The 22506-nt window shown below is 37.0% G+C and overlaps 1 protein-coding gene across 3 annotated transcripts in view; it reads left to right on the top strand.

The window, feature by feature from the left end:
* The window catches only part of UVRAG (UV radiation resistance associated), a 242905-nt gene that overhangs the window by 27737 nt on the left and 192662 nt on the right, over positions 1-22506 (top strand). Inside the window, exons 3-5 of one of the 3 annotated variants that reach the window (XM_081154782.1) lie at positions 481-515; positions 9857-10018; positions 15369-15443. In XM_081154782.1, the coding sequence (XP_081010908.1) occupies positions 481-515; positions 9857-10018; positions 15369-15443 (272 nt within the window). Of the gene's footprint in view, positions 1-480; positions 516-2552; positions 2639-9856; positions 10019-15368; positions 15444-22506 lie in introns of those variants that run through there. The other 2 variants (XM_081154784.1, XM_081154783.1) reach the window with 2 other exon arrangements.

Below are 22506 nucleotides of genomic sequence, written 5' to 3'. Positions count from 1 at the left end.
GAAAAGTGAACCCAAAGAAATTAAAGAGACAGAATATTAATGACAGATGGAACTAGAACCCAAGTTACCTAGCTGCTAGATCAGTATTCATTTCACAATACTACAATGCATAATCATAAGAGATGTTTGAGAAAAACAGAGAATATGGAATCAGTTGTAGAGAAGGCAGTAGGTAAGGCAGAAGAAAGTGAGTTTTAAGGACTCAAATTTGAATTAGGGTAAAAGTAGCCAGTAAAGTAAAAATCACTAACTTAAATCTTAATAGGTTTCGACCTTTCTTTACTAATGTTTTCCCTTGAAAGCACTTTTATTTAATCTTTATTTCTATTTTAATTTATTTTTTTACAGATAAAAATAGAGAATAGATCTTGAAAATGTTTTAAATGTTTTACTGAAACATGTTAAAAAATTTACCAGATTAAGAGTTAATGAGCTTATTTTTTTTCCAGATCACTTATTGTTCTTTTTCTTTTTTTCCAGAATTTTATAGAAGTGAAGTGATTAAGAATTCCTTGGTAAGTTTGCCTTCTGACAGGTACACATGACTAAGCCTGTAACTCCTGTTTCAGAAAATGCTGAGACATAAAATAAGGTCAAGTTTAGTTCTGACTTCTACAGTTAAATCTTATGCTTAATTACTGCTTAAATCTTTATTGATTTGTTCATTTCTGTATCTCTTGTGCTTAGAACATGCCTGGCACATAATAGGTGCTTGATAAATATTTGCTGAATGAACTGATATTTTTTCCATTAAAAAGTTTGGTGTTTTTTTCAAATCAAATTTTATAATTCTATCACTTCTGTTTACTATAGAGATTTTTGACTTACCAAACATTTTAATAAATGATCTGTATTTGTTTAGACATAGTTCTTTAATGTGCCATTGTAGGTTTCTTCCACTTGTTTTTGGCAGTGGCATTGCTCAGTTAGAAACTCGAATGTGCCCTACTTTTGATAATCTGTGCACTTGATATTTGCATAAATGGCTCAATTTATTGGGCCCTATTGATAAAAAGAAGAGCTTTCTTTTAATGGTCTAAGACCATACTGGATTTGGCTACTGTCCACATTTTAAAACCTCATCTCTTAATATTTTTTCTCATTCATAGTGTTCTAGGTATATCTCAGTTTTTCAGTGCTTTCAACATGCCAAGCTTGTCTTGTTCCTTATGCTTAGAATACTTGTTTCCCCATCTCTTCATCTGGTTGAAGAATTCTTTGAGGTCTTAGCTATGTCACTTCAGCTAGACTTTCTATAACTATTCCATCTAAAGTAGTTTCCTTTTGCCCTGGCTGGTGTGGTTGAGTTGGTTGGAGTGTTGTTCTGTGCACTAAAAGGTTGCAGGTTCGATTCCTGGTAAGGGCACATATCTGGGTTGTGGGTTTGATCTTCTGTTGGAGCGCATATGGGAAGCAACTGATAGATGTTTCTCTCACATTGATGTTTCTTTTTCTCCCTCCCCTCCCCTCTCTAAAAATCAATAAAAACATATCCTCGTGTGAGGATTAGAAAAAAAAATCCTGCTCTTAAAAATAAATAAATAAATAAATAAATAAATAAATAAATAAATAAATAAAGTTGTTCCCTTTCCCCTATTCACTGTTTTTCACCGAATCTACTTTCCGTAGCACATTCATCACTATCCGAAACTTAATCACGTTTTTGTGTTTATTTATTATTGGTCCCCCATCTACCATAGCATAAGTTCCATTAGAGCAGGGGTCTTGCCAGTCTCGTTCACCTCCGAAACCCTACAGTGTAGAATAGTATAGATGCTCAGTGAGTATTTGTTGGATGAATAAATGAATATCAGTGGTGTATTATATTTGCAGAATCCTTTCAAATATGTAGTCCCATTTTGATCCTTAGAAAAGCATGTAAGGTAGATGGGATGGGGTAGATCTTAAAAAACTGACATACGGAGAGGCCCAACAACTTTCCCAGCTATACAGCTGCAAGACCAGAACCTCAGTCCCAGACCTTCTGTCTTAAAGTTTCTACTCTTCTTCATTGAGCTGTCTTCCAAATGTCTCAACTATCATAATAGATTTGGACCCCAAACCAAACAGGTTCCTGAAGCCCATCTCAGAGGAGCTTGAGTCATCAGGAAAGCTCTTCATACATTACATAATTCATGATAAATGACTGGCACCATGCCTGACACATAGTAGCTACTGAGTAAGTAGTTTTCCCTTTCCTTCTGGCTTAGGTGGAAATAGAAACAGCCTACAGACAAGTGAGAGCTGGGGAAGGGGTTTATGGAGCAGAAAGAGGAGAATGTCACTTTGATTTATCCTACTCCCTTTTCCGTAGTCAAAACTCTAGTTGGAGATGGTTTTACAACCTCCCATTGCATTTTCCCTGGGTTTGTATCATAATGGACCCTAAGCTATGGTGGTACTTTAGTGTATTATTCGGCATTACTAGTTTTGCATTTACTTGATGTTCACTTGACTTCCAGATCCATATTTCTAAGCATCATCTCTTATCTTCAGCTCCTGTTGACTCCTGTCTTCGGTTGCTTCTGAACTGTCTATATGAATTGTGACGTCTCCATCCCTGGTGGACTTAGGCTGAATAATGTTTTCTAAAATGGATTCCAAACAAGGGAGAGGGTTGGACAAAAAGACATCCAAGGTTCTTTCCACTTAGAGTTTCTATTGTAATTGCTTCCTGAGTATACCACTTAACAACATTTGCTTGCCTTGTACTTGTTCATGAGCATTTCATCTCCCAAAGTGGATGTAAGCTCCTGGAGGTTGGAAACTGCCTGAATATCTTTATGTCTCCCTAGCTCCCACTGTATTTCTTCTGCTGGGTAGTTGTTTGTTAAATGTTGATTCACTGATATTTCCTTTTAAGAATATTCTCTGAGATTATATTTTTGGCAAGGATTGTCATTTGTTTCTTTTATAACCTTAATATAGGTTTGATAAACATCTATTCATTTCTTTTCTTTTTGAAAGGGTTCTTCTTAGCTTTTTGCTAAATCATCGTGACTGGCGCAGATTAATGGACACTGAGCACCACACAGGAGTCAACAACCCTCGGCATATGCTGAGGATGGAAATGTTTCCTCCTTCTTGCTGTCTCTGAAGAACTGTAGCTGAGCAGAATTTGTTGATTTCTTCCCTGTTTAGGAGTTGTTTTTTAATTTTATCTTCTCATAACCTTATATGAGAGAGAAACACCCGCACATGCCCCAACTGGGGATTGAACCTGCCACCTTTTGGTGTATGGGACAATGCCCCAGTCACCTGAGCCACATGGGTCAGTGCTCCTGCTTAGGAGTTTGTAATTCTTAAATATTGTCATATTTGCTGAATAGAGGTAGTGACTAAAATGCTTTTAATCCTCCTGGTTACCATTGTGCTTGGCGCATAGAAGGTGCTCAGCAAATGTTTCTTAATGAATGGGTTCTTTCGTAAATATATTTATTAACTGACTTCTAATTAGCTACTAAAGGATTCGGCAGAATAATACTTTATTTCTAGCTAAGTTTTCGGTAAATTTTCACTGTTGTGAACTAAGTTGGACCCTGATAAGCTTGTGAGTAATCTTTTTTACTCATGTAACTTTAAAGCTTTGGCTTTTCCCTAGGTATATATTCTGAGCTCGGTCTTTAGACTAGAGTGGCCTGGTTTTGCCACTCTAGTGTCAAATGCAACATGGAAAAATGGACACAAGATTAGAAAGAGTGTTTTTCCTTAAAGGTTAGATAAACTGCCCTAGTGTGCCTATCCTATGCCTCTTTCTAACTCCTGAACACTTGAAATTAGTGCTGTCCAATAAACTCTCTGTGATGACAGCAGTGTCTGTGCACTGTCCAGTACAGGTGCCCCAGCCGCATGTGGCTGTGAGCACTTGAAATGTGGTTAAGTCTAACTAAGGAACCACATTTTTAGTTTTATTTAATTTTAATTTAAATAGCCACAAGTGACTAGTGGGTGTAGTATTGGGCAGCACAATTCTAGATGCTTCTAAAAAGCTTTCTTATAATCTGTAACATTAGAAGGAAGAAATCTTTTTTTTGTGTGTGCTTTAAAAAATATGTATACTTTGTACTTATGGTACTAGTACCATTCTAAATCAGTATAATAGCTGTTCATATGGTTGCCTTAAGTCCTTTAACATACAGGATAAACCTCATGAAGGCAGGGACTTTGGTTCATTGTGGTATCCTCCTTAGGCATTATATTGTGCTTGGCTTGTACTTGGCAAACAAGCAAGGAAAAAGCAATTTATAGTATATGTATATCCTAATCTAAGTTTTCAGTTGTAAGACTCATTATTATTTTATGTTCACCAAGAAAAAATGAACTCTTATGTATAAACTGAAACCCAGAGCCTTGGCAGTAGTCTTTTTTTTTTTTTTTTAATATATCCTTATTGATTTCAGAGAGAGGAAAGGAGAGGGACAGAGAGACAGAAACATCAATGATGAGAGAGTCATTGATCGAGCCCGCAACCCGGGCATGTGCCCCGACCGGGAATCGAACCCCTATCACCTGGATCCTAGGTCGACGCTCAACCGCTGAGCCACGCCCGGCTGGGCGGCAGAAGTCTTCTGTGAATTGTGATTCAGTCTTACCAGCTCTTGTTACTTTGAAATTTATTTCATCCATTCCAAGGGAGTGTTTACTTAGCAATTTTTCCTTCCTTCAGGTGCCTTGCTTGACCTGTGATAGGGAGTCTTTTGTATGTTTTTCAGTGATAAAGCATAAACCAGCTTCCTCAATTTCTAGGAATTTCCTTAAGTCCCATAAAGAAGATGGATGAGGTTATTTCTTCATTGACAAATATTTGCTTTTCTAACACCAAATTCATGCCTTATTGCTCTATTTCTGTGCCTTTCTGCCTACATAAAAACTTAATACCTTTTATTGAATTTTAACAAGCATAAGAATTTACAGACCTTAAGTATACATCTTGATGAATTTTTTCAAATTGAATACACCCATGTAACAAGCATCTAGATCAAGCAATAGATTTTCAGTGCCCCAGAAGCCCCCTCATGCCCTTTTCAGTTACTGCTACTCTCTTGACTTTTAATGCCATAAATTAATTTTACCTGTCTTTGAGCTTTATGGAAACGAAACCATGTACTCTTTTGTGTCTGACTTTCATGCCTTAACTTTATGTCGTGGCTCATTCATATTGCGGGGGTGTATTTGTAGTTTGTTTGCCCTGTAGTACTCCATCCTGTGAATATATCGGAATGTGTCCATTTTTCTGTTGATGGACATTTGATTAGTTTCTAGTTTTGAACTAAGATGAGTAGCGCTGCTATGAACTTTCTTGTGTATATCTTTTGGTCGAAAGTATGTATGCATTTCTGTTGGGTATATATCTAGGAGTGGACTTGCTGGGAATATGCATGGGATTAGTTTCAGTGTATATTTCCAGTTTTCCAAAATTATTGTTTTATTTATACTCTTACCAGCAGGCTGTGAGAATTCTCCATATTCTTGTGAACACATTATTTCTTTAATCTTTTGAATTTAAATTTTTGATAATGTATACAGGCCTTTTTTTTTGTTTAAATCTATATCAATAAAGGTATTTTAAATGGAACTTAAACTCAGCACACAGAGTGCCAACGCTGTGCCTAACTTGAAAGAATTGATATTAACAACAGCTATTTTTAAAGTTGTGTATGTACAGACATCTGATGACTGCCACCTGGTGGTCAAATATTGTAGGACCGTATTGGTTTTAACATTTCTAAAATCAGAATTCATCTTACAGTGTGAAGAAAAGTATACGTTAGAATTGATAAGTTGGAATGCGTTAAATGGTAATAAATATAATGGAGTAAAATAAAGCAGCAAAAGGGAGTATTTGGCAGGGGCGGTGGTTGCTTGTTTTTCTATGGTAACCACATAGACGATATCATTTGAGCAGACACCTGAAAGAAGGGAACAAACTGTGTATTTATGTGGGGAAAGATAAATAGATACACATGTTCCAGGCCAAGAAACAGGAAAGGGGGAGTGTACTTGAGGTTTTCAAGAAATGGCTAAGAAGTTAGTATGGTTGAAGTGGAGTGAGCAGGGTAGTTTGAGATTTTCCTAGGCAAGCATGACAAAGGGGCAAAGGACTTGAGGACCAGGGCAGCAGAGGAAATGACCTGGAAGACAGGAGACGGCAGTGAAAGGATGGATAGCGTAAGAGTAAGATTTTGGAAGGGATACAGTTATAGGTCACACAAAATTAGGAGCATCTGATAGACAGGGACTCCCCAGCTTACTCATTTTTCTATTTTCTAATGTCCCCAGCACAATGCTTTACCCAGAGGCCTATAAATGTCTGTTGCATTGAGTAAAATAGGTTAGATGGTAGAGATGTGTCTGCAAGTTATGTCAGAGTGATCGTTTCTTCTCAAATATATTCAGCATAGAACAATTACTGGTGAATGTATCATTAAACTTTTTTTTTTTAAAAAAAATATCCTTATTGATTTCAGGGAGAGGAAAGGAGAGGGAGAGAGAGAGATAGAAACATCAATGATGAGAGAGTCGTTGATCTAGCCTGCAACCCGGGCATGTGCCCTGACTGGGAATCGAACCCCAATCGCCTGGATCCCAGGTCGACGCTCAACCGCTGGGCCATGCCCGGCTGGGCTGTAACATTAAATTTTAATGTCTCTGGCTTCAACTAGCTATACCCTCCAAACCATTTGTTAACTTTTGGGAACTTTTCTGTTTTGGTTCAGGATGAGGTTGGAGCCTTAATATAGTTGATGGACCATTGGTAATAACTAAAATGACTGAAGCAGTAAGAATGGAAATAACAATTCTCTAAAATGGATTTTGTACACATGGAAAGTAGAGATGAATTATAATGAACCTATCTGTAACCATCTTTAACAATTATAAAGTTAATTATAAGTTTTTTTTAAAGGGAATTTTAAAACTTTTATTAGAAAATTAAAAATCCCATGGTGTGTCTTTTAAATACATAAAAGGTATTAATTATTAAGTACCCACCTGTAATTCAAGTAGGGTGTTGGATGCATTATATATATATTGTTTCTTATCCTGATACCAATACTATAGGGTAAGAGATATGCCTGTTTTATTAAGGAAACTGAGATTTAGGCTGAGGAACTTGCTTGAGGCTGTAAAGCTAGTGGTGTAAAGCTGATGTTCGAAAGCCCTGCTCTTTTGCAGCATCTTGCTGCTTCCCCATATCACATTCCTTCAACTGATTAAATGTCTGCTACAGTTCTAGTAGACATCAGTGATGGGCCTTATAATTGAGTAAACACAGTTCTAGAGCATGTATTTTTTAGGGAAAGCATGTGACATGATTATCGGAACCATAAACTTCTGTTGGAATTGTGACTGTCTGAGCTCTTTTTAAATCTTTGGGAAAATCTGAATTGAACCGTACAAATAGTCATTTATGAGATATTGGCCAGAGTAGTCTCAAACCAAGATTCTGTTTCAGTTGAATTGTGATTGATGAATTAACCTTTCATCTTTGTGGGTGTGTGTTTGTGAGTAGGGAGTTGGCTCCTCTTGCTTATGCCAAATGCTGTTACTCCGTGTTATACTATATGGTCTCTAGGGTTTTCCAGCTTCTTTCTGGTCAACTACATGGTTTGGAGGGAGACTCAGATAATTGGCACATGCAGTTATAGTACCAGGGAACAAGAGGATCCTATGAAAACATGTAGAAGTATCACTTATCTCAGTTTGGGAGAGGATGGGTAGTAAGGATGAATGATGAAGGATGAATAGAGGGGAATGAGACGGGGAAAGAGAGGTTATTGGGCTGAGGAATAAATACTGCTTACAAATTCAGCATGCAATTCCTGAGTTATCCTGTACATTTTGGGAAAGTTGGAGCAACTTTTAGGAATTTTCAGTTGTGTTTCTTGTGACCATACATTTGTTATTGAGTGATAAGAGCAGTGATAACTGATTTGCATGTGTTTTAAAAATTTTCTGTATTTGTGTGTTTCTTTAATAAATAGGTATGAAATGAGCAGTTGTTGGTCAGTGTTATAGAGAAATTGTCCTGGTAATAAATAATAATTTTAGGTTCTCTTGTGGGTAGTTAATAAGCAGTGAGCTTTTCAAAGCCGTAAATATCCTGATATTCTGCCACTGTGAATTAGTGAATATGGTAAAGGTCTCTAAATGATGTTAGTACTTGAATAATTTGTTCCACCTAGAAAATGGGCTGGTGTGTTTAGGTAAATATAAGTGTTTTATGGGTCTTTAAGTAACATTATTTAGTAATAAAGTCTTTGAATGTGCGGCAGACTGTGTCTGCCTGTATCTGAATGCATCAACTCAGGAATTACTGCTTATCGTCTGGCACCTAATTTATAAAAGTATAAAGGAAGGTCACTGTAATAAGATTGACAATAGCTTTACTATATTAAAGTTTAGAAAGGAAACCCAGCTCATCTTTTCAGCTGCATGAAACAACTTCAGAAGACTACTCTCTCCTCGAAAGACTTAATTTATTTTAGAAAGAAGTATTGAAGAATATTTAATACAACATGTACATTCACCAAATCTTTACTTTTTCACTTTGGAAAGCAGTGGTTATTTTATACTTTTTCTGGGGCTTATCATTGACAGAGAGATTTTGAAATTATATTATTTTATATTCCAGAGCACATGTGCTTTTGTTGAGAGGTGATCTTACACATAGGCGAGTAAATGGCAGCCTTTTCATGTGGTACGATTTGAAGGCCAGGAAGGTCCTCCAGCTCCTGCTCTTTAGGCTTTAGGGCCTAAAATTACACCATGAAGAGATGCCGTAGATTGATTTGTAGATGTGGTATTTTCCCCATTATTGGGTTAGTTTTATAAATTAGTTTTATTATTTTTTGTTGAGATACAGCACATTGAAGGGCACAAATAATAGCCTGATGAGTTTTCAAAGCGATCAGTGTAACCAGATCAAGAAATAAAACACTATCAGCACCTCTTGTGTTCTCCCTCTAGTTGCTGCTTCCTCCTAAAGAGAACTGTTATCCTGACTTTTAGCACCATAGATTAGTTCTAGTTTTTGAAAATATGACATATATTCTTTTGCTTAGTATATATAGTATTTGTGAGATTCATCCATATTGTTGCATGTTCATTAACCTTAAAGCCTTTCAGTGGCCCCAAGTCTTATACACAGTAAAAGACTGCTTCTTTGGCAAGGTATGAACTATCTTTCAGTTTATTCCCCTGTTTATCTCTCCAGCTTTGTGGCCGGTCACTCTTGTGTTGTATACTCCAGCCGTTGTCTCAGTTCTCTAACCACACTTTGTTATTTCACACCTCTCAGCCCTTGCTTATCTTGTTCTCTTTGCCGGGATTTCCTTATTTTAACCAGGTAAAATCCTATTTGTCCTTTAAAAGCCAAATTTCATAGCCTCTGTGATGTCTTTCCCCTGTTCCTCTGAAGTTTATCATTCCCTCCTGTGCTAATGTGTAACCTTTGGCATCATTCTCTTACTGAACTTTTCATGAAGCAGCATAATTATTTAAATAGAGGTTTGAATCCAACAGGTTTGAGGTACTTAGAGGGCATTGTGTATGTGTCAGTTCTTAATAATTATGTCTTAACTGTTGAATAAATAAATGAATTATCATATGAAGCTATATTAATGAGAGATTAAGAATATATGCTCCTTTTAATGACTTTAATAAATAAGCAGAGAAATTTTAAAATACCATTATTGCCCCTGTCCTGTTAATTGGAATGTCTTCTTGGTTCACTTAGGTTTGCAATTTAATATATTTATGAGGTCTTTGGTTTTTAAAAACAAAATGATGTACAACCTAATTGAAATAACTGTATACAAGTTAGTCTTTCTAAAGCATGTTTCATTTCCATCAACAGAATCCAACGTGGCGGAGTCTCGATTTTGGATTAATGCCGGATCGTCTTGATACGTCTGTGTCCTGTTTTGTGGTGAAGATATGGGGTGGAAAGGAGGACGTCTACCAGCTGTTGATTGAGTGGAAAGTCTGCTTGGATGGGCTGAAATACTTGGGTCAGCAGGTAATTTTGATGCTGCAGTTTCAAGTAGTTGTCTACTCTAACCTCTTTAACCTATCTGTTGATTCTCTGATTCTACATTTTTAGGATTGTTTACTTAATTATAGAAATTTGAATCTTACTGAGTATGAAAAATAACCTTTAATTGAAGAAACTTATGAAGGACCCTAATCTGCTAATTGAAGAAGGATTTTAAAAAATCATTAATGGCTGTCTCCTGTACACACCCTGACCGGGGATTGAACCTGCAACCCTTGGGTGTATGGGATTATGCTCCAACCAACTGAGCCACACGGGCCAGGGCCAGGGATTTTTTTTTTTTTTTTTGTAGCAAAGAGTATGCTTTCTCATAGCACAAGGCTTCGTTTTTCTTATTGGATGTTTCCCCCCTAGAGTCTGAAAATTAAGCTGAAAATAAGGAACATACTATCAAACACCTTCTTTTATGACCAGTGGAGCTGGATTACTCTAGGAATAAGAATAGCTGCTTAACTGTTTATTGGTCACAAGGATGCCTGGCTTATATTCTGTTCCCCATTTCCCATGAGTGTTGGAGCTAGGTGATCACAGCATTCTTCTAGCTGAGCTCAGAAGTAGTTGCATAATTCTTTCTAACACAGTGTTCCCGGGTGCAACTAGCAACCCATTAGAACTGCATGTGAAATGAAACCTATTTGCCATCCCCAGACATAGGTTATTACAATTAATGTTAATAGAAACCTTGTGAATGTTGATATTAATTGCCCTTATTTTCCAGATGGGAAAATTGATCCTCAGGGAATTTAAGAAACCGCTCAAGATCACATGGCTAGCTGGAGCTAAGATTTAAATCTAGACCTGGCTGACTTAAAAACTCATCTCTTTGAGTTGTAGCACACTGGTATATACATGTAGTCCTGGGTAAACACTTTACCTTGGAATGAATTCCATTTCTGTTTTGTGATACCAGTAGGATTACTGTTAAAGGTAACCCTAAAATGTTAGTCATATCTACAAACATCCCTGATGTTTCTTAATATTTTACTTACTATCTACTCTGTGGTGTGTGTTTCTTTTAAAGAAGCAATTTAATTCTACATATTTTTTCAGATTAAAAAAATTTCTGCTCTTATTGACTTACCATACTTTATTTATTTTGTGTCCTACTATGCTGACCAAAACAGTGCGTATAATAGATATTTTCCTTAACTTAATTCTAACCTGCTACAAATTATTAATCTTTTTATTTTTGTATTTTTTCCTCTGTTTTATGGCTAGTTTTAATTAAAAATTATAAGGTAATGACTTTTGGTTAGGGCCTTTCTCCTTTCTTTCAGTACCAGAAACTTGTTGCATTTAGGCTGGCCAGCCAGGGCTGTGAACTGAAGCCCAGACCCTTTCTGTCTTCCCACATGCTGTTGGCTCTCTGTGGATAGACTACGATGTTAAGCACTTGTTTATTTTTCTCCTGAAAGTATCTACATTTTGTGGAGGATGGTGCTTCTTAACAGTAGAGTTGCAGGGCAATAGGCTGTAGAGTTGTAGGGGGGTTTTTGGCCAGAGAAGGTAGCCTTAATCATACTTTTCAACTCACACCTTCCTTAAGTGGTCATCTTAAAATACCCAACTGTGCTTATGTCTAACCTGCCCTAATTTCAGAGAATCAGCATTCAGGTGTCTTCATTACAAAATTTGTTATGCTGGTATAACAGAGAACAAAAGAAAGACAAAACATGTCTTTAAGCCAATTAGAAACAATATCATTGTAGAAATTTAAAACTCACCTATGAAATAGGTATAAAAAGTTAGATGCTACTAAGAAATCAGATAAAATAGAATTATAAATTTTTAGAAGAAAGTAAGACTAAAATGTATCAGGATAATAGCCAGAATTACTTAGATTCATTGATCTGCTTTCTACCAGACATTGTTCTTAGGGCTAAGGATCCAGAGATGATTAAGAGAAGATTCTTGGACCCGTAAACAGAATAATATATGAATTGCTACATAGAAAGCTATGGGAGTATATGCAAGAGGTATTTAGACAAGCCTGTATAGAGTCAGGGAGGGCTGGCACTGGAATGAAATGTTTTTTACAAGTTAGGTTTGTTGAGGTGTAATTTACGTACAATAAAATTCATTTTTAAAAAATGTACACTTCAATGAATTTGAAAAATGTATGAAGTTGAGTAATGCTGCTATGCGTATTTAAATATAGGTCTTTGTGTTGACATATGTTGTCATTTTTCTTGAGTAAATACCCAAGAATGAAATTTATTGTCCTAATGGTAAGTATATGTTGAAATTTATAAGAAACTGCCATACTGTGTTTCAAAGTGACTACCATTCTGCTTTCCCATCAGCAAAGTGTGATAGTTCCATGTCTTTGTAAGCACTTGTTATTGTTAGTCTTTTTACTTTTAGCCATTCTAATGGGTTTGAAGTGGTATCTCAGTTTTACATTTATGTCTCTGATACATTTTGAATTAACTTTTATATAAAATCAAGGTTCAGTGTTTTGCAGGTGGATGAACATTTGTTCTTGTATTCTTTGTTGTAAAGGCTATTATTTCTCCATTGAATTACCTTGTCATCTTTGTTGAAAGTCAGTTGTTGAAGATCATTTGTGTGGGTCTATTTCTGGACTCTTCTCTGGTCTGTATGTCTGTCCCTATGCCAACACCACATTATCTCAATTATTAAAGTGTCAATAGTCTTGAATCCAGGCAGTTTGAATCCTTCAACTTTGTTCTCTGTTCAGAGTTGTTCAGGCTCTTCTAGATCTTCTGCCTTTACATAGACCCTTTAAAATTAGTTGGGATTTTGATAGTTGTTGAATCTAAGAAAGAATGGGGAGAATTGACATCTTAAAATACTGAATTTTTAATCTTTGATTTCGCTCATCAGTTTTCTTGTAGCATACAGCATACATATCTTGCGCATATTTTTTTGGATTTGTGCTTATGGATTCCATGTTTACTGATGCTATTTTATTTTATTTTTAATTTTTATTTTAAATATATCTTTATTGGTTTCAGAGAGAGGGAAGGAGAGGGGGAGAGAGAGATAGAAACATCAAAGAAGAGAGTCATTGATCGGCTGCCTCCTGCACGCCCCCGACTGGGGATGGAGCCCGCAACCCTGATCGCCTGGATCCTAGGTCGAGGCTTAACTGCTGAGCCATGCCCGGCCGGGCAAACACAAAGTCAGTCAAATGTGGTTGTGTGGAGGGAGACTACGCTAATCAGCTTAACAATAACCCACAACCTTTGGACCAACTGATGCTATTTTAAATGGTATTCCTTTAAAAAGTATTTCTATTTCCAATTTTTTGATGTTATATAGAAACATTTCTGTATTGATCTTTTATTCTATGACCTTTATTTATTTATTAGATCTGGAAGTTCTTTTTTCTTCATGGATTCCTTTTGTATATTTCTATGTAGTCAGTCATGTTGTCTGTGAACACAGATGGTTTACTTTCTTCCTTTCTAATGTTTATATCTTTTTCTTGTCTTATTTTACTGGTTAAGATCTCAGTACAGCCCCGCCAGGCGTGGCTCAGTGGTTGAGCATCAACCTAGGATCCAGGAGAACGCGGTTCGATTCCCGGTCAGGGCACATGCCTGGGTTTCTCTCTCTGAAATCAATAAAGATATATATATATATATATCTCAGTACAATGTTAATATAAGTGTAGAGTGGACATCCTTGTTTTGTTGCTGATCTTGGGGAAAAGTATTCAGTCTTTCACTATTAAGTATATTAGCTATAAATTTTGTAGACACTTTATCAGGTTGAGGGAGTTTCCTTTCATTTGGAGTGGGTTTGATTTGCTAATATTTCATTAAGGCTTTTTTTTAATCTAAGTTCATGCGGGATGTTGGTCTGTACTTTTCTTGGAATGTCTTCGTTGTCAGGTTTAGTATCAGAGTAATGCTCGCCTCATAAAATGGATTGGGAAGTGTTTACTCTTCTATTTTTAGGAGGGATTTGTGTAGAGTTGTTATTTATTTCACAAATGTTTGATAGAATTCTTTAGTGAAGTCATCTGGGTGCTAAGATTTCTTTTTAAAAAATTTTTTTATTGATTTTTAGAGAAAGAGAGAAAGGGGAGAGAGGGAAAGATTGATTAATTTGTTGTTCCACTTATTTATACATTCATTTGTTGATTCTTGTATGTGCCCTGACTAGGGATCGAACCCACAACCTAGGTATGTGCCCTGATCAGGAATCGAACCTGTGACCTTTCGGTGTATGGCACGATGCTCTATCCAACTGAGCCTCACTGGCCAGGGCTCATTGTTAACATTTAGATACATATAGTTGTAATCTTTTATTCCCCTAGTGATATATTTATATAAAAATTTTATGTTTGTAAAGTTTCAGGCCACTTTTAATCTTGAAATTGATTTTATATTTTCTCTTTTCTCATAAAATGAAATACTAATTGAGATAGATTTATAGTTACTATAAACTTATTATTGCAGGCTCATCTTTTGGTGGTGTTCTATTCAGCTAAGTAATCACAGGGAACATGTGATTAATTTTGCTTTAGTTATAGAGGTAGGAGATACTGAAGTCAGATAAACATTCACAGGAATTTTCTGCTGCTGGCTTTGGCTACTCTCTCTCTAGCTAAAGAAGAGATTGAATATTTTATTCTGGTAATCCTTTTTGTCTTTCCCCACTTGCACCCTCACTTAATCCTTTACTGCAGAAGCAATTAAAAATTTTTTGCCACAACTCTTTCTGATCAAGTAACTAAATCTATTTTCATATTTCACAGTTGGATACTTTATACTATTTTGAGTTAGTTTTTATCTTAATTCTTAAATTTTAAAGTTTTAATCTTCTACCGTTCAGGTGAAGTTTAATTTGAGGTGATACTGACCTAAAACTCAAATCAATTCCATTTGAAAAATGACTTAAGCAGACATTTGTTTAAAGACTTTAGGGATTAGATATTATCTTCAAACTGTCTTTTTGACAATAGAAAATATTAATGTTTTATTCCTATGGTTTCATATTTTTTAGACTAGGTGTATTGTGTTTTCTTTGAGATAAGAGAATGTATGGATCAGCTTCTGAATCCCTGGAATAGCCTTTCCATAGCAACCTCAAGAAGTGTTTGTGGAAAATACGTGTGAGCGATGGTGCGTGTGATCTCATGTGACTGTTTTGTAAGGCCTTTGACTAAAGCAGGAAACCTCAGTCGATTACCTGGGACATGATAGTGATTCTTTTTCTGCTGGCCTGTTAGATGGAGGCAGCCTGCTTTCAGCACGGAAGCATCCTGGTGTAACTGCCATTCCCTGATCATATTCAGACTTGACTGGGATGGAACTAACAGTATGTTTCCCTCCTCTCTTAGATTCATGCCCGCAACCAAAATGAAATAATTTTTGGATTGAATGATGGCTACTATGGTGCTCCATTTGAACATAAGGTAAGAGATTTTCCTAGTGGTAGGAGTTTTGTTTAGTGTAGATATGCCTTGACTTATAAGGAAGAACTCCTTGTGTAAACAGAATCATGTTTTAAGTATTATTGTAAATTTGTTGTTTAGTGTGGCTTAGCGTGAAGCCTTTAAAGTGAAACCTTATTTTTGTAACCACTGCAATTCATCTTTTCTAAATCTAGATTATCTTCATTTTGCTCAAAGAAAATCTGAACTGCCTTTTCTTATTCTATATAATTCTTTGGGATTAAGAAAGAATGGTGAATTTTGATAAAATCAGTACAATTTTATTAAATGTTTCAGATATCTTTTATAACTTTCAATATATCTAAGAAACTATGAGTCAAGTTATAGTCAGTGATATCTCTCTTTCTAAAAACGAGTAGAGAAAGGAAAGGGAAGGGAATCCATATTTACTGAGTACCTACTGTCTTCCCCTTACACGGACAAACTGGTCCTCCCTGCCCAAAGCAGAATTTCTGTCTGCTTTAGACAGGCTGCGCTGGGTGGAGCAGGGCAGGCAGAACTGAGGCAGTTGTGCTGTGTCAGCTCCCAGCTCAACAGCCAGGTAAGTTATCTGCCTGTACTGGGGAGGAGCGAGTGGAGGACACAGAGAAACTGGAAATGTCCTTTTTATGACCTTCCTTCCTGGGAAGTAGAGTGGGAAGTTTTTCTCTCGTGTGGAAACATGGGAGTGCAGAGTGTTTCCCCCTCACAGTAACAACAATGGCTAATGTTTAGTGAGCACCTATGTGCCAGGTACTATGCTAAGTGCTTTACATATTCTACCTCATTTAAACCTCACAGTTGCCCAGCCAGAGCGGCTCAGGTGGTTGAGCTTCATCCCGTGCACTGAAGGGTTGCCGGTTCGATTCCCAGTCAGGGCATGTACTTGGATTTCGGGTTTTGATCCCCAGTCAAGGAGCGTACGGAAGGCAACTAATTGCCCCCCCCCCCACTTCCTCTCTCTAAGCATGTCCTCGAGTGAGGATTAAAAAACCCCACTGCACCTCACAGTTGTCCTTGTATAGAAGAAGAAGCTGGTACAGAGAAGTTAAGTCACTTTCCCAAGATTACACAGTTACTAAGTAGCAGAGCTGGGATTCAAGACCAAATGGTCAATAAATGTCTGTTAAATATATGATTGTCATAGTGGTACATTTTATTCTGTAGTCCTTTAGTTAATGAGTTCTGTAAATTTATAAGTCCTGCTTATCTTGCGCTTGCACCAGCTTTTGAATGAATACCTGACATAGATGCAGAACCTTAAAAAGCATTTATTTATTTTTTCTCTTTTAAGAAAGCAGGGTTTCTAGTCAAGATAGCATTATAAGTACACACTTTTGAGACCCTCTGCTACACCAAACAAAAAGCAATGATTGTTGAAATCAGAGAAATTTAAAGAAGACCTACCTTGCTAAAACAAAGAAACAAAAAGCAAGATAATAAACATCTTTGAAACAGAAGTGGAGTAGAAACACAAAGACATGGGCAGAAGCAGAAGCCTTGGGAACAGTTGGCTGAAGGATGAGCTCCTCTGGGAAAAGCGAACGCTAAATGAGCACTAAAAGCTGAGATAGGGCTCTCCCTAAGAAGCCTTAGACATCCAAGACATCTCAGAGAAACTGCAGACCTTTAAGGATAATTTTAAAAGGGAAAAATCTTAAAAGTTAGCGGAGAGAAAGGAAGTATTACACAAATTAGGGTGACAGCCAACTTCTTATCAGCAATAATAGATGCCAGAAGAAATACATCTTCAAAGTTGTTAGCTATTAATATATAATTCTACTTCTAGTAAACTTTCAGTCAAGAGTGAAGGTGACAGAGAAACAGTGTTAAGTGCACAAAGATTGAGAGTTTACTACCCACAGACCCTTTCTGTACTATACTGAATAAGCAGATCGGGAAGCGATTCCAAAGGAAAGATGTTGATAGTAGCAGCCAGTTACAGCAAAGTGCACAAAAGCATCTGAAACGTTGGTGAATTCAGTGAACTGCTGTCTGTAAACTAAAAGCACACGAAAACTAATACGTAGTAAGTTCATGCATTTTAAGGTAAGACAAACTAGACCACTGTTATTCAAAATATAGTCTGTGGACCACAGCTAGTCCAAGAACTTTCTGTTACCAGTCTGTGATGAGCCAAGTATAAAATGTGGGAGTAAATGTTTCAAAACTTTTATGGCAATTTGACATTATTGTGCCTTTTTATTGTATTTTACAAAAGTATCATCAGCTCACAGGGGACTGAAGGCAAAGAAGCTGGTACTTGCCCTCAGAGTTTGAGAAGCACTGCTCTAGACAACAGTCACAAGGTGGGGAGGGTGTTTGAAGAGTTAAGACTTACTGGGGCCACTGATTTATTTGGGAGGAAGGTAGAGGTACTAAACAACTTTAGAATTGCTTAGACACATTTGTGGTCAAGTGTGTGTGTTAAAGATGTAAAGATACCTACGAATGGCTGGAAACAGAATACAGATTTTTAATTAGCAGAGGAAGAAAAATACAGAGTAGAAAACTTTGTCAAGTTGGTAGTAGACAGAAAAGGAAATCAAAAGAAAGCAAAACGATAAACGGGAACATGGAGTACAGTGGTAGAAATAAGTCCAGATACATTTATAGTCACAGTTGTCGCAAATGGATATGTCTGTGTTTGAAATATTTCATGAAGGATTTAAAAATGCTGAAGCAACAAGGCTCTGAGAACAGGGCTGCGTTTTAAGGATGCTTGTTCTAAACAGAAGAGGAAGAGTTACACTCGTGAAGCAATAAGGAAGCGTGTTTTAAAGCAACTTTTAAAGTAGCGATGCAGCTTTTGTTGACTAGTTCTTCAGCACTCTTGTTTTTTTACATTAGCTGTAACCAGAAACTTTTATCATCCCTTCTGATGATTATGTGGCTGTTAATCCTCCCTCTATTCATATTACTTAAAGTGCTGTCAGTCACTATGGGTCTAAAAGCTGAAATGACTTATTTGCTCAGAACTTTTGCCTCTTTTAAAATCTGTTTTCCAGAAAGGCTTTATTCATTTGATAAAAAAAAACTGTTGAGTTTTTAGGAATCTAGTAAATGTCTCAACTTCAGTGGACAAGAAGTTCAGTCTCACTACTAGGAGTGTGTTTGGAAATTAACACATTTGAAAATCTTTGGCTAAAACATACAGTGTGGGTTAGAATCGTTTGTTCAGTAACCTCTGCCAGCATTATTAGGGAGTAATATCTTCTTGTTAATTTTATGTAGTAAAATTTTATTTATTTGGTATACAAATGTGGAACTCTTAAACATTTAACAGGTGCAAAGAGATAATTAAATATATGGTGATGAAAATCTATTTTTAGTTGTAAAAATGATTCCTGATTTTTTTCTGTCAATAAATGTTAAGTACCTACTATGTGCCCATTATTAAACTAGGTACTGAAAGGGAAAAGCAACACAGTCTTTCCCTCCTGTTGTGGGGAAAAGCCCAGTTCTTCCCTACTGTGTTTCTTCCCTCTGTGTCTCCATTACTACTCCCACTGCATTTCTGACTTTTCTGGTCACCAAATGTGTGGAGGCTTTTCCCTGCACCAGCAAGTCATTCTCTGTGACACCAGCCAGGTGTCTGACAATTTAACTCAATTCTAACACCATCTACCTGGAGGTAGTGCCAGATGCCACAGGTTAAGAGCTCTGTCCCACAAGACTGCCCCTATCTGCTCTCACTTCGGATGCCAGTTGCAATCTCAGGTTATCACCTGTGCTTCTGTTCCAGTGACTCCTCCTTGGGTTTGATTAATTTGCTAGAGTGGCTCACAGAACACATGGAAACACTTACTTACATTTATCAGTTTATTAAAGGATTTGATATATAGGATACAGATGAACAGCCAGGTAGAATAGATGCATAGGGCGAGGTCTGGGACGGCCCCTACTGTAGAAACTTCTGTCCCTGTGGAGCTGGGGTATGTCACCATCCCAGTGTGTATGTGTTGGCCAACTTGAACTCTGTATTTCTGGGCTATTATGGAGGCTTCATTACGTAGGCATGATCAATCGTTAACTCCACTTTCAATCCTTCCTTCTCAAGACGATGGGGGTCGGGGCTGAAAATTCCAAGCTTCTGATCATGGCTTAGTCTTTCAGGTGACCAGCCCTCATCTAGGGGCCTACTCATTGTTGCCTCATTGGAACAAAAGACACTCCTTTCACCCAGGAAATTTACAAGGATTTCAGGAGCCCTATGTCGGGAGGCCAAATATTAGGACAAAAGATGCTTTTTAGGCTATCACTTAGGGGAATTACAAGGGTTCTAGGAGTTCTGTGCCAGGAACTGGGAGCAGAGACCAATATATAAATATAAGTAAATAAAGAAGTATATAACCTGACAGGTACTGTGTATTAGATACATTCACAGACATTTATTCTTTTAGTTGAGGAGATAAAAGTGCATGTATTCCATAGAGCACTAGTTTGCAAATAGGTTTAGTTTGAAAAATGTTTTGATATCAGTTATTTGGGGCTTGCAGATAATGCAGGTAATTATAGCAGACCTTAAATAATTTGAAGAGCATGTAGGAATTAGTGTTCTTTTAAATATTTGAGAGCTGTAAGAAGAACACTGTTGTCACTTGAAGTTGGGGTGGATGGTGGTTGGGGAGTAGGCTAGGTGGCCAGTTGAGATGTTTTCTATGTGTATTTAACTGCTAGGATGGTGACTGGGGGGACAGGGTGGAATGAGAGGCTGTTGGACCAGCTTTTTATCCACTAAGCTTGAACACTTTCAGATCTGAGTTCAGGAGTTTTGCCTTTTATATAGAGATGTAAGAGTATCTTTGCCTGAATTTCCTTTTGGCAGCTACTCTTCTTTTTAGGAGGATGCTGACAGCTGCCTGGGCAAATGCACACCTAGTGGTTAAGAATATGGGTTTTGGAGTCAGATTGATGTGAGTTTAATTTCAGGCACTACTGCTGCCTACCTGTGAGAGAGACCTTGGACAAATTGAGTCGTGTCTGTGTCTGTGTCCTTATCTGCGATTGGAGATAATTTCTACCTCATCATAAGTTGTTTTTGAGGATTAAAGATGGTAATGTATATTATAAGCCTGGCACATGAATGAGTTCAATAATAAATGGGAACTGCTCACTAGGCTCTAAACCTTTTGATAAGAGGGAGGGATTACATTTCTAATGCTATCATTCTGTCAACATTGTGTCCCTTCCACAGTGCCTGGCCTGGAGTGGGTGCTCAATAAGAATTTGTTAATGAATGCAGGTGAATGCTTGCTGTATTTAAGACTATCATAGAAATAATTTTGAGATTAAAAATATTGAGGGGATGCTGTTCTTCTCTCCTACCCTACTTTACCTACAGCCCAAACTTTTGGAGTTTTATTTTCAATTAACGCATACTGTCATTGTAACTCTTAACTATTGGGTTATTTACAAAGTACAAAAAGCATTAGGTTGATAAGAGTTCTTTTCTGACTAAAAACCATAGCAGCAGTGTCTTCAGAGTCCAGTAGATGGCAGTGCTTTCTCATGTTAATGGGGGCGAATCCAAGTACAAAGGATCAAATCTTTGGGGAGTGAAAGTTAGGAGATTGAAAGAGCAGCCTCACAGCCGCAGCCGCGTAACTTGATTATCTCAAGTACATAGTCAAGCTGAGATAGAAGGTTTAGGGACAACAGCAAGTTTCATGGTCTGAGAGCCTGTAACAAATGAACATTTCTTATTTTTTATTTTTCAAGGCATGATACTTTTGAACAAAAGTCGGAAACCTGAGTCCCAGTTTTGTTCTGGTACTGATTGTGTTCCTTGAGCAGATCACTTAACCTCTCTTAGTTTTAGGTTCCTCGTCTCAAAAGTAAGAATATCCTACTTAGCTGATAAATGCTGGAGGGAATACTAGAGTTATCCAGCTCAGCACCCTTCTTTTATGGATGAAGAAACTGAGGCTCAGGGAGCCTCATGACCTCTTGAACCTGACATGGCAAGTTAGTTTTATGCTGTAGAGGACAACTTAGACATAGCTCTACTAATATCATATATATATAAAATATATAACAATAAAGTCATTACATACTTTCATAACTATTTTACCATTAAGAATTTGCCTACAAATTATTTCATTCCATCCTTCCAGCACCCTGTGAGGAAGGGAGAGCGTCTGTTGTTAGCGGTTTTAGTAGTATTAGTAGCAGGCTTCTAATAGGTATACCCCAAGTATTTGGGGAATACATGAATGGCCAAGATCCCAGGATGAGTTAGTGCAGAACCCAGGTCAGAGCACATCTATTGCTAGATATGCACTGTCTTCATTATACCATGTTGCCTATGTAAAAGTGGGGGATATGTGATTTTCATCATTTAATTTCTTTTTGAGGTTTCTTCTGTCATTTAACTTGATTGTGATTACATGAGATATCTTCTTTAACTTATAGCGATTCAGGTATTACTATTTTATTTTTAGGATAAGATGCTGAGACCTAGAAAAGTTAAGACATTTCCATTTAGTTAACTTTATGGAACTGTGAAATTAAAAAAAGTGGCTATTTCCTCTTGCTAGTCAAATTAATGGATGCTAACTTGTTTCCAAATCACGTTCCACAAAGTACACAAGCAGAACATTCAGAAGTAGGGATTAAGTGTCCCAAGCAGCCTATGTTTTAACAACAGAGAAAGAGCTATGGTATAATTTTTGTACAGGTCATAAGCAAAAGTTGGAAAATCATAAAAATAGCTCTTTCCTACACATATCCTATTCAGTTTTCCTCATAGCCCCCTCTCTCCTATTACAAAATTCCAGAAACAAAGACTAGACAAATCCTCAGGGGCAGTTTCTAATAGCTGCCTGCTTTGTTATAAAACATCTAGGTAATTATGAGCTCAGTTTAAGTCCAGGGTAAAACTTTGTTTCTGAATTATTTGAGCTTGCGTGATATCCTAATTACAGTATTACACCAGGTAGGTATAGGGCTTTTGGAAACTGCTATTGCTAGTTTTCATTTGCTGAGTGCCTCCTGTATATCAGATGCCATACCAGCTACTTCACGTGCTTTTATTTAATCTGTG

This window comes from Miniopterus schreibersii (genome assembly GCF_964146895.1).
Source record: "Miniopterus schreibersii genome assembly, chromosome: 12".
Classification (NCBI taxonomy): Eukaryota; Metazoa; Chordata; class Mammalia; order Chiroptera; family Miniopteridae; genus Miniopterus; species Miniopterus schreibersii.
This window is presented reverse-complemented; position numbering and strand designations above follow the sequence as displayed.